At 35.7% G+C, this 12,227-nt stretch overlaps 1 protein-coding gene across 1 annotated transcript in view; it reads left to right on the top strand.

Moving 5' to 3' along the window:
* LOC132565195 (E3 ubiquitin-protein ligase RNF213-like) overlaps positions 1 to 12,227 on the top strand; it is an 86,308-nt gene that overhangs the window by 27,684 nt on the left and 46,397 nt on the right. The window contains exons 18-20 of the mRNA XM_060229825.1: positions 2,504 to 2,686; positions 9,901 to 9,940; positions 10,681 to 10,961. Coding sequence (XP_060085808.1) covers positions 2,504 to 2,686; positions 9,901 to 9,940; positions 10,681 to 10,961 — 504 coding nt within the window. The remainder of the gene's footprint in view (positions 1 to 2,503; positions 2,687 to 9,900; positions 9,941 to 10,680; positions 10,962 to 12,227) is intronic.

Raw genomic sequence — 12,227 nt, 5'->3', positions numbered from 1 at the left:
GGCCCTGTACATTGTTCATAGGATAGTAAATCCTGGCCATGTACATTGTTCATAGGATAGTAAATCCTGAACCTGTACATTGTTCATAGGATAGTAAATCCTGGCCCTGTACATTGTTCATAGGATAGTAAATCCTGGCCCTGTACATTGTTCATAGGATAGTAAATCCTGAACCTGTACATTGTTCATAGGATAGTAATCCTGGACCTGTACGTTGTTCATAGGATAGTAAATCCTGGACCTGTACATTGTTCATAGGATAGTAAATCCTGAACCTGTACGTTGTTCATAGGATAGTAAATCCTGGACCTGTACATTGTTCATAGGATAGTAAATCCTGGCCTTGTACATTGTTCATAGGATAGTAAATCCTGGCCCTGTACATTGTTCATAGGATAGTAAATCCTGAATCTGAACGTTGTTCATAGGATAGTAAATCCTGAATCTGAGCATTGTTCATAGGATAGTAAATCCTGCATCTGAACATTGTTCATAGGATAGTAAATCCTGAATCTGAGCATTGTTCATAGGATAGTAAATTCTGGCCTTGTACATTGTTCATAGGATAGTAAATCCTGGACCTGTACATTGTTCATAGGATAGTAAATCCTGGACTTGTACATTGTTCATAGGATAGTAAATCCTGAATCTGAGCATTGTTCATAGGATAGTAAATTCTGGCCTTGTACATTGTTCATAGGATAGTAAATCCTGGACCTGTACATTGTTCATAGGATAGTAAATCCTGGCCTTGTACATTGTTCATAGGATAGTAAATCCTGAATCTGAACGTTGTTCATAGGATAGTAAATCCTGAACCTGTACATTGTTCATAGGATAGTAAATCCTGAATCTGAGCATTGTTCATAGGATAGTAAATCTTGGCCTTGTATATTGTTCATAGGATAGTAAATCCTGAACCTGTACGTTGTTCATAGGATAGTAAATCCTGGCCTTGTACATTGTTCATAGGATAGTAAATCCTGGCCCTGTACATTGTTCATAGGATAGTAAATCCTGAATCTGAACATTGTTCATAGGATAGTAAATCCTGAATCTGAGCATTGTTCATAGGATAGTAAATCCTGGACCTGTACATTGTTCATAGGATAGTAAATCCTGGCCTTGTACTTTGTTCATAGGATAGTAAATCCTGGCCTTGTACATTGTTCATAGGATAGTAAATCTTGGCCTTGTACATTGTTCATAGGATAGCAAATCCTGAATCTGAACATTGTTCATAGGATAGTAAATCCTGGCCCTTTACATTGTTCATAGGATAGTAAATCCTGGCCTTGTACATTGTTCATAGGATAGTAAATCCTGGACCTTTACATTGTTCATAGGATAGTAAATCCTGGCCCTTTACATTGTTCATAGGATAGTAAATCCTGGCCTTGTACATTGTTCATAGGATAGTAAATTCTGGCCTTGTACATTGTTCATAGGATAGTAAATCCTGGCCCTTTACATTGTTCATAGGTTAGTAAATCCTGGCCCTTTACATTGTTCATAGGATAGTAAATCCTGGCCTTGTACATTGTTCATAGGATAGTAAATTCTGGCCTTGTACATTGTTCATAGGATAGTAAATCCTGGCCCTTTACATTGTTCATAGGTTAGTAAATCCTGGCCCTTTACATTGTTCATAGGATAGTAAATTCTGGCCTTGTACATTGTTCATAGGATAGTAAATCCTGGCCCTTTACATTGTTCATAGGATAGTAAATCCTGGCCCTTTACATTGTTCATAGGATAGTAAATCCTGGCCTTGTACATTGTTCATAGGATAGTAAATTCTGGCCTTGTACATTGTTCATAGGATAGTAAATCCTGGCCCTTTACATTGTTCATAGGTTAGTAAATCCTGGCCCTTTACATTGTTCATAGGATAGTAAATTCTGGCCTTGTACATTGTTCATAGGATAGTAAATCCTGGCCCTTTACATTGTTCATAGGTTAGTAAATCCTGGCCCTTTACATTGTTCATAGGTTAGTAAATCCTGACCTTGTACATATAGAAATGGAAGAAGGGAGGGGAGGTTATAGCTTTTTTTCATCCCTGTTTCCTTACATCTTTGAAATTTGTCAGTGCTTAAGCAGCTTCATTCCATTAGGGACATCAGCTTTCACACATCTATGAAATATCACATTCTGTTGGACAAGTTTGAGCTTCAGGGTTGTTGGTTGAAGGTCAAGGTCACTGTTGCTATTTTTAGAAAATTACTGACAGCACTATTATGGCTTCATTGCTTACAGTTTTTTTTTCATAAAACCTTACACAGTTAAAATCGATCATTACACAACACATTGGTGATTAAAATGTTTAATCAGATTGTCATACTTATTCATTGCATTGTTCTATTAAAATCAGAAGGAAACTAATTGTATAAATTGTATACTCCTAAACAGTGTAATAGCTTGTAGGGGTCAGTAGGGGACATGTATTGCTTCAGCGATATTCGGTACGCTTATTTGATAGAAATATATTTATGTTTTACAGTAGAGATGACAAGTGTGAACACTGTGAGAATGAGATGGAAGGACCACCTGTCTACCTGCCTTGTAAAGACAAGATATGTTCCCGCTGTTACCATGATATAACGATCATCAAAGACTTAGTGTGTCCAGTTTGTCGGGCAGAAATTCCTGCAAACTTGAAAGCAAATGAAGACTTACACAAAAGGTATGTACATAGATATAGAGCTTTGTAAATTCTTTTGGTATTTTTTAAATCCTGAAAGGAGAACTTATCATCAACGTTTTGTCCATTCATCTGTTCGTCCTTTTGTCCCTCCTTCATAATTTTGTCCAGAGCATATCATATAAACTATAAGGGGTATCACCTTGAAACTTCATAGATGATAGGTGGATTTCAATAAGGAGAAGTGCAGTGTGTAAGAACCATGACTTTCTTTTGCATAATTTAGGAGTTATTGCCCTTTGTTATTTTTATGTCACCTGAGACGAAGTTGCTGAACTCATTCCTACCCAATCTTCTTTTATAAGAAAGAATAATCTATATGTTTCACCAAAATTTCAGACATATATGACAGATGAATACAATTCTAAATTAATCATAATTTCAAAACTATAATTTGTTCAAACAAAATAACCTCTTATAATATCTTGTTATAACACCTCGTTTTAAGGTATTAGTCAAATAGAAGGCTACATCTACACTTTTCTGTTGTGTGATATTTTCAATACCTGCAATCTCTCCCAAGATTTGTCTGCTCCTGCCATAAAATGAGGAGATCTATAATATTTCCATGTCTGTTCTGTCTTGTTCCATCATGTCTTGATGCATCCTGTCCCATCCCAAACATTTCCATGTCTGTTCTGTCTTGTTCCATCATGTCTTGATGCATCCTGTCCCATCCCAAACATTTCCATGTCTGTTCTGTCTTGTTCCATCATGTCTTGTTCCATCATGTCTTGATGCATCCTGTCCCATCCCAAACATTTCCATGTCTGTTCTGTCTAACATCTTTGAAGTGTGTTAATGAATTAGTGAGTTATTTCAAAACTTTTGATTGCGAACATTTGTATCTTAACAGTGAGAGGAAAGTCTTTCTACAAGAAGAGGGTAAAATCTGTCTTTCTATAGGGTAAAGTCTGTTTACTGAAAGGTAAAGTCAGTCTAAAAGGGTAAAATCTGTCTTTTTATAGGTAAAGTCTGTTTACTGAAAGGTAAAGTCAGTCTAAAAGGGTAAAATCTGTCTTTCTATAGGGTAAAGTCTGTCTGATAGAATAAAATCTGTCTTTCTATAGGGTAAAGTCTGTTTACTTATAGGTAAAGCCTGTCTGATAGGGTAAAATCTGTCTTTCTATAGGGTAAAGTCTGTTTACTTATAGATAGGATATCTGTCTTTCTATAGGGTAAAGTCTGTCTGATAGAATAAAATCTGTCTTTCTATAGGGTAAAGTCTGTTTACTTATAGGTAAAGTCTGTCTGATAGGGTAAAATCTGTCTTTCTATAGGGTAAAGTCTGTCTGATAGAATAAAATCTGTCTTTCTATAGGGTAAAGTCTGTTTACTTATAGATAAAGTCTGTCTAATAGGGTAAAGTCTGTCTGATAGGATAAAATCTGTCTTTTTAAAGGTAAAGTCTGTTTACTGAAAGGTAAAGTCAGTCTAAAAGGGTAAAATCTGTCTTTCTATAGGGTAAAGTCTGTCTGATAGAATAAAATCTGTCTTTCTATAGGGTAAAGTCTGTCTGATAGAATAAAATCTGTCTTTCTATAGGGTAAAGTCTGTTTACTTATAGGTAAAGTCTGTCTGATAGGGTAAAATCTGTCTTTCTATAGGGTAAAGTCTGTCTAATAGGGTAAAATCTGTCTTCCTATAGGGTAAAGTCTAATAGGATAAAATCTGTCTTTCTATATTGTTTAGTCTGTCTAATAGGATAAAATTTGTCTTTCTAACGGGTAAAGTCTGTTTACTTATAGGTAAAGTCTGTCTGATAGGATAAAATCTGTCTTTCTATAGGGTAAAGTCTGTCTGATAGGATAAAATCTGTCTTTCTATAGGGTTATAGGTAAAGTCTGTCTGATAGAATAAAATCTGTCTTTCTATAGGGTAAAGTCTGTCTGATAGAATAAAATCTGTCTTTCTATAGGGTAAAATCTGTCTGATAGAATAAAATCTGTCTTTCTATAGGGTAAAGTCTGTCTGATAGGGTAAAATCTGTCTTTCTATAGGGTAAAGTCTGTTTACTTATAGGTAAAGCCTGTCTGATAGGGTAAAATCTGTCTTTCTATAGGGTAAAGTCTATCTGATAGGATAAAATCTGTCTTTCTATAGGGTAAAATCTGTCTGATAGGATAAAATCTGTCTTTCTATAGGGTAAAATTTATAGGTAAAGTCTGTTTACTGAAAGGTAAAGTCAGTCTAAAAGGGTAAAATCTGTCTTTCTATAGGGTAAAGTCTGTTTACTTATAGGTAAAGTCTGTCTGATAGGGTAAAATCTGTCTTTCTATACGGTAAAGTCTGTCTGATTGAATAAAATCTGTCTTTCTATAGGGTAAAGTCTAATAGGATAAAATCTGTCTTTCTATAGGGTAAAGTCTGTTTACTGAAAGGTAAAGTCTGTCTGATAGGGTAAAATCTGTCTTTCTATAGGGTAAAGTCTGTCTGATAGGGTAAAATCTGTCTTTCTATAGGGTAAAGTCTGTCTGATAGGGTAAAATCTGTCTTTCTATAGGGTAAAGTCTGTCTGATAGCATAAAATCTGTCTTTCTATAGGGTAAAGTCTGTCTGATAGGGTAAAATCTGTCTTTCTATACGGTAAAGTCTGTCTGATTGAATAAAATCTGTCTTTCTATAGGGTAAAGTCTGTTTACTGAAAGGTAAAGTCTGTCTGATAGTGTAAAATCTGTCTTTCTATAGGGTAAAATCTGTTTACTGATAGGTAAAGCCAGTCTAATAGGGTAAAATCTGTCTTTCTATAGGGTAAAATCTGTTTACTGATAGGTAAAGTCTGTCTGATAGGATAAAATCTGTCTTTTTATAGGTAAAGTCTGTTTACTAAAAGGTAAAGTCAGTCTAAAAGGATAAAATCTGTCTTTCTATAGGGTAAAGTCTGTCTGATAGGATAAAATTTGTCTTTTTATAGGTAAAGTCTGTTTACTGAAAGGTAAAGTCAGTCTAAAAGGGTAAAATCTGTCTTTCTATAGGGTAAAGTCTGTCTGATAAAATCTGTCTTTCTATAGGGTAAAGGATAAAATCTGTCTTTCTAAAGGTAAAGTAGGGTAAAATCTGTCTTTCTATATAGGGTAAAGTCTGTCTGATAGGGTAAAATCTGTCTTTCTATAGGGTAAAATCTGTCTTTCTATAGGGTAAAGTCTATCTGATAGGATAAAATCTGTCTTTCTATAGGGTAAAGTCTGTCTGATAGGATAAAATCTGTCTTTCTATAGGGTAAAATCTGTCTGATAGGATAAAATCTGTCTTTTTAAAGGTAAAGTCTGTTTACTGAAAGGTAAAGTCAGTCTAAAAGGGTAAAATCTGTCTTTCTATAGGGTAAAGTCTGTTTACTGAAAGGTAAAGTCTATCTGATAGGGTAAAATCTGTCTTTCTATAGGGTAAAGTCTGTTTTAAAGTCTGTCTGATAGGGTAAAATCTGTCTTTCTATAGGGTAAAATCTGTTTACTGATAGGTAAAGCCAGTCTAATAGGATAAAATTTGTCTTTCTATAGGGTAAAGTCTGTCTAATAGGGTAAAATCTGTCTTTTTCTATTGTTAAGTCTGTCTAATAGGGTAAAATCTGTCTTTCTATAGGGTAAAGTCTGTCTGATAGGATAAAATCTGTCTTTCTATAGGGTAAAGCCTGTCTAATAGAGTAAAATCTGTCTTTCTATATGTCTTTCTATAGGGTAAAGTCTGTCTGATAGAATAAAATCTGTCTTTCTATAGGGTAAAGTCTGTTTACTTATAGGTAAAGTCTGTCTGATAGGGTAAAATCTGTCTTTCTATAGGGTAAAGTCTGTCTGATAGGATAAAATCTGTCTTTCTATAGGGTAAAGTCTGTCTGATAGAATAAAATCTGTCTTTCTATAGGGTAAAGTCTGTTTACTTATAGGTAAAGTCTGTCTGATAGGGTAAAATCTGTCTTTCTATAGGGTAAAGTCTGTTTACTGATAGGTAAAGTCTGTCTTTCTATAGGGTAAAATCTGTCTTTCTATAGGGTAAAGTCTGTCTTTCTAGAAAGGGTAAAGTCTGTCTTAAAATCTGTCTAGGGTAAAAAGTCTGTCTTAAAATCTGTCTTTCTATAGGGTAAAGTCTGTTTACTTATAGGTAAAGTCTGTCTGATAGGATAAAATCTGTCTTTCTATAGGGTAAAGTCTGTCTACTAAAATCTATAGGGAAAGTCTGTCTTACTAAAGTCTGTCTGAAAGTCTGTCTTTCTATAGGTAAAATCTGTCTTTCTATAGGGTAAAGTCTGTTTACTGAGGTAAAGTCTGTCTGATAGGGTAAAATCTGTCTTTCTATAAAGGTCTGTAAAGTCTGTTTTCTATAGGGTAAAGTCTGTCTGATAATAGGTAAAGTCTGTCTGATAGGGTAAAATCTGTCTTTCTATAGGGTAAAGTCTGTCTGATAGGGTAAAATCTGTCTTTCTATAGGGTAAAGTCTGTTTACTTATAGGTAAAGTCTGTCTGATAGGGTAAAATCTGTCTTTCTATAGGGTAAAGTCTGTTTACTTATAGGTAAAGCCTGTCTGATAGGGTAAAATCTGTCTTTCTATAGGGTAAAGTCTGTTTACTTATAGGTAAAGTCTGTCTGATATAGGTAAAATCTGTCTTTCTATAGTTCTGTTTACTAAAGGTAAAGGGTAAAAAATCTGTCTTTCTATAGGGTAAAGTCTGTTTACTGATAGGTAAAGTCTGTCTGAAGGGTAAAATCTGTCTTTCTATAGGGTAAAGTCTGTTTACTGGGTAAAATCTGTCTTTCTATAGGGTAAAGTCTGTTTACTGATAGGTAAAATCTGTCTTTCTATAGGGTAAAGTCTGTTTACTTATAGGTAAAGTCTGTCTGATAGGGTAAAATCTGTCTTTCTATAGGGTAAAGTCTGTTTACTGATAGGTAAAGTCTGTCTGATAGGGTAAAATCTGTCTTTCTATAGGGTAAAGTCTGTCTGATAAAGTCTGTCTAATAGGGTAAAATCTGTCTTTCTATATTGTAAAGTCTGCCTAATAGGATAAAATTTGTCTTTCTAACGGGTAAAGTCTGTTTACTTATAGGTAAAGTCTGTCTGATAGGATAAAATCTGTCTTTCTATAGGGTAAAGTCTGTCTGATAGGGTAAAATCTGTCTTTCTATAGGGTAAAGTCTGTCTGATAGAATAAAATCTGTCTTTCTATAGGGTAAAGTCTGTCTAATAGGGTAAAATCTGTCTTTTTCTATTGTTAAGTCTGTCTAATAGGGTAAAATCTATCTTTCTATATTGTAAAGTCTGTCTGATAGGATAAAATCTGTCTTTCTTATATAAAGGGTAAAAAATCTGTCTTTCTATAAGGTAAAGTCTGTCTGATAGGGTAAAATCTGTCTTTCTATAGGGTAAAGTCTGTTTACTGAAAGGTAAAGTCTATCTGATAGGGTAAAATCTGTCTTTCTATAGGGTAAAGTCTGTTTACTGAAAGGTAAAGTCTGTCTGATAGGGTAAAATCTGTCTTTCTATAGGGTAAAGTCTGTTTACTGAAAGGTAAAGTCAGTCTAAAAGGGTAAAATCTGTCTTTCTATAGGGTAAAGTCTGTCTGATAGAATAAAATCTGTCTTTCTATAGGGTAAAGTCTGTTTACTTATAGGTAAAGTCTGTCTGATAGGATAAAATCTGTCTTTTTAAAGGTAAAGTCTGTTTACTGAAAGGTAAAGTCAGTCTAAAAGGGTAAAATCTGTCTTTCTATAGGGTAAAGTCTGTCTATAGTAAAGTCTGTTTTCTATAGGTAAAGTCTGTCTGATAGGGTAAAATCTGTCTTTCTAAGGGTAAAGTCTGTCTAAAATCTGTCTTTCTATAGGGTAAAGTCTGTCTGATAGAATAAAATCTGTCTTTCTATAGGGTAAAGTCTGTCTGATAGAATAAAATCTGTCTTTCTATAGGGTAAAATCTGTTTACTGATAGGTAAAGTCAGTCTAAAAGGGTAAAGTCTATCTGATAGAATAAAATATGTCTTTCTAACGGGTAAAGTCTGTTTACTTATAGGTAAAGTCTGTCTAATAGGGTAAAATCTGTCTTTCTATATTGTAAAGTCTGCCTAATAGGATAAAATTTGTCTTTCTATAGGGTAAAGTCTGTTTACAAAACAAAGAAGATCTGTCTTTCTTGGGTAAAATCTGTGCCTCCTATAATGGTTTAAAGTCTGTCTGATAGGATAAAATCTGTCTTTCTATAGGGTAAAGTCTGTCTGATAGGGTAAAATCTGTCTTTCTATAGGGTAAAGTCTGTCTGATAGAATAAAATCTGTCTTTCTAACGGGTAAAGTCTGTTTACTTATAGGTAAAGTCTGTCTAATAGGGTAAAATCTGTCTTTCTATATTGTAAAGTCTGTCTGAAAGGTAAACCTGTCTTTCTATAGTGTTGAGGTAAAGTCTAAAAACAAACCAGTGACAAAATCTGTTTTCTAAGGGTAAAGTCTAGTCGTCAAACCAGTGACAACTCTGTGTTGACTGTGTCTCCAAACCAGTGACAACTGGTTTCACTCCAATGTGTTAAGGTAAGTCTAGTCGTCAAAACAAACCAGTGACAACTAAACTGTGTCTCCTGGTTTCACGTGTTAAGGTAAGTCTAGTCGTCAAAACAAACCAGTGACAACTAAACTGTGTCTCCTGTACTCCAATGTGTTGAGGTAAGTCTAGTCGTCAAAACAAACCAGTGACAACTAAACTGTGTCTCCTGTTCTCCAATGTGTTGAGGTAAGTCTAGTCGTCAAAACAAACCAGTGACAACTAAACTGTGTCTCCTGTTCTCCAATGTGTTGAGGTAAGTCTAGTCGTCAAAACAAACCAGTGACAACTGCACTGTCTCCTGTACTCCAGTGTGTTGAGGTAAGTCTAGTCGTCAAAACAAACCAGTGACAACTGCACTGTCTCCTGTACTCCAGTGTGTTGAGGTAAGTCTAGTCGTCAAAACAAACCAGTGACAACTAAACTGTGTCTCCTGTTCTCCAATGTGTTGAGGTAAATCTAATTGTCAAAACAAACCAGTGACAACTGCACTGTCTCCTGTTCTCCAATGTGTTGAGGTAAATCTAATTGTCAAAACAAACCAGTGACAACTAAACTGTGTCTCCTGTTCTCCAATGTGTTAAGGTAAGTCTAGTCGTCAAAACAAACCAGTGACAACTGCACTGTCTCCTGTACTCCAGTGTGTTGAGGTAAATCAAATTGTCAAAACAAACCAGTGACAACTGCACTCTGTCTCCTGTACTCCAGTGTGTTGAGGTAAGTCTAGTCGTCAAAACAAACCAGTGACAACTAAACTGTGTCTCCTGTTCTCCAATGTGTTGAGGTAAATCTAATTGTCAAAACAAACCAGTGACAACTGCACTCTGTCTCCTGTTCTCCAATGTGTTGAGGTAAATCTAATTGTCAAAACAAACCAGTGACAACTAAACTGTGTCTCCTGTTCTCCAATGTGTTAAGGTAAGTCTAGTCGTCAAAACAAACCAGTGACAACTGCACTGTCTCCTGTACTCCAGTGTGTTGAGGTAAATCAAATTGTCAAAACAAACCAGTGACAACTGCACTCTGTCTCCTGTTCTCCAATGTGTTGAGGTAAATCTAATTGTCAAACCAAACAGTGACAACTGCACTTTGTCTCCTGTACTCCAGTGTGTTAAGGTAAGTACAGTCGTCTAAACAAACCCGTGACAACTAAACTGTGTCTCCTGTTCTCCAATGTGTTGAGATAAGTCTCCTTATCCTACATTGTGTTATTGTTAGTCTAGTAGATGTCTGAATATGACCAGTGCTGAAATATACATAGAACTGAAATATATTTTATGAACTGTCTCTCTCACAATTGATGTAACTGTACCTCTTTCTCTGTCAGTATAATTTAGAGTTTGTCAGTATAATTTAGAGTTGTGAAGTAATGAAGTTTCTCCCATGAGTGAACTAACTGTAACCATTCTCTCTGTCAGTATAATTTAGAGCTATTGATTGATTGTTGTTATATTTAGGATGTTTACCACCAAGATGTTTCCAAAAGTGAGACACCAGAAAACAAGGAAGTACACATGGCTACAAGATTTTTGGAAAATTCTCAGAACTATATTGCCAAAGAAGGCCTGGATGTTGTTAAACTCTACACCCTGGCAGAGACACGGTTTGCACTGAGTGTGGTAGCCAAGTATGTACAGAAAATCTTTGTGGACAGATCCATCAAGATGAAGAAAAATCATAAACAGATGATGAAAGCTGCAGCTAAACTTTGTGAAGAATGTAACTTTGACTGGCCTTGGTAATGCCACTTTTTTCATAATTTTTCATCAAAACTCTTTGATAGTTTTCTCACCTTGTGATCTTTGACTCAAAGTCAGAGGATGAAGTATGGAAAAGTCTATTGTATAGCACTATGTATGGGTCAGCTTGATCAGTGCTTATCACAGGATAAGCATGGTCAAGTTTATTTGTTGCTGAATTTATCACCCAATGAACACTCAGGGTCATTTTGAAGCAGGTTCTCCTTGTAGTAACTGGTGGCTATATCACTGAACATATATAACGCCACTTGTCATTTAGAGCAGTAGGGTCTTTCCAGAGGACACAACCTCATTTTGATGGTTTTCTGTTTCCGTTTTCATTTCGTCAACTTTCTGAGAAATACAAACTATCACTGGTAGGAAGTGTGGTTCCAAACACCTCAGATCTTCACCTTTCAGCCCAAGATTATGATGTTTGGCCAGTAGCATGTTTGGATGAAGGGCTACCAAATTTGTTCCAAAAATGACCTTGATCCACTTTCAATAACACAGCAGATAATTATGTTTCAATCTCAAAAAGATTTGTCCCCCTTGTGTGGGAGGGGCAGGCCCAATAAGGGAAAAAGAATAAATTCTTTAAAATCCTACTTTTCCTGTACGAATAAATAGATGTTTCTGAAATTTAGACTGAAGTATTCTTTGGTGAAGGGGGATCAGTTGTGTATAAACAGTGGATTCCTGCCCTCTGGGGCCTGAGAGGCGGGGCCTGAGAGGCGGGGCCTGAGAGGCGGGGCCAAAGAGGGGAAATAGAGCAAATTCCTTTAAATCCTACTCCTCTATTAGGAATGGTTAGATATCACCCAAATTGGTCTAAAGTACTCTTGTGTGAAGGGGAACAAATTTTGTGTAAGGACTGCTTCTATGTTCCCAGGGGCCTAAGGGGCGAAGCCCAAAATGGAAAATTTAACGTCTTACTCCTCCTACAAGAATAAATGGATATTGCCCAAATTTGGTCAGAAGTTCTGTATAAACGTTACATTCCCGGCCCGATAGGGTGGAAAGGGTGGGCCCAATTGAGGAAATGTAAGTTCTTAAAAGTCGATTCTTCTTCCATACAAGACTATTGTCCAAGTTCGGTCTGAAGCATTATTTATGAATAGTGAATCTGACCTCTGTTTGATCACAAGGGCAGGACCTAATAGGCAAATTATTTCAGATATTGTTTGTAATGCTTGAAATTCTTAATTAAATTGCTGAATAGTTACATTAGCCTGGTGAGTGATGTAGCGTGGCTACTTGTTACC

Source organism: Ylistrum balloti, unplaced genomic scaffold, assembly GCF_031769215.1.
Source record: "Ylistrum balloti isolate Yb309-2 unplaced genomic scaffold, AGI_CSIRO_Ybal_v1 Utg369700, whole genome shotgun sequence".
In the NCBI taxonomy this organism is placed as follows: Eukaryota; Metazoa; Mollusca; class Bivalvia; order Pectinida; family Pectinidae; genus Ylistrum; species Ylistrum balloti.
Note: the sequence above shows the minus strand (reverse complement) of the source record. Positions and strands in the feature narration are given on the sequence as shown.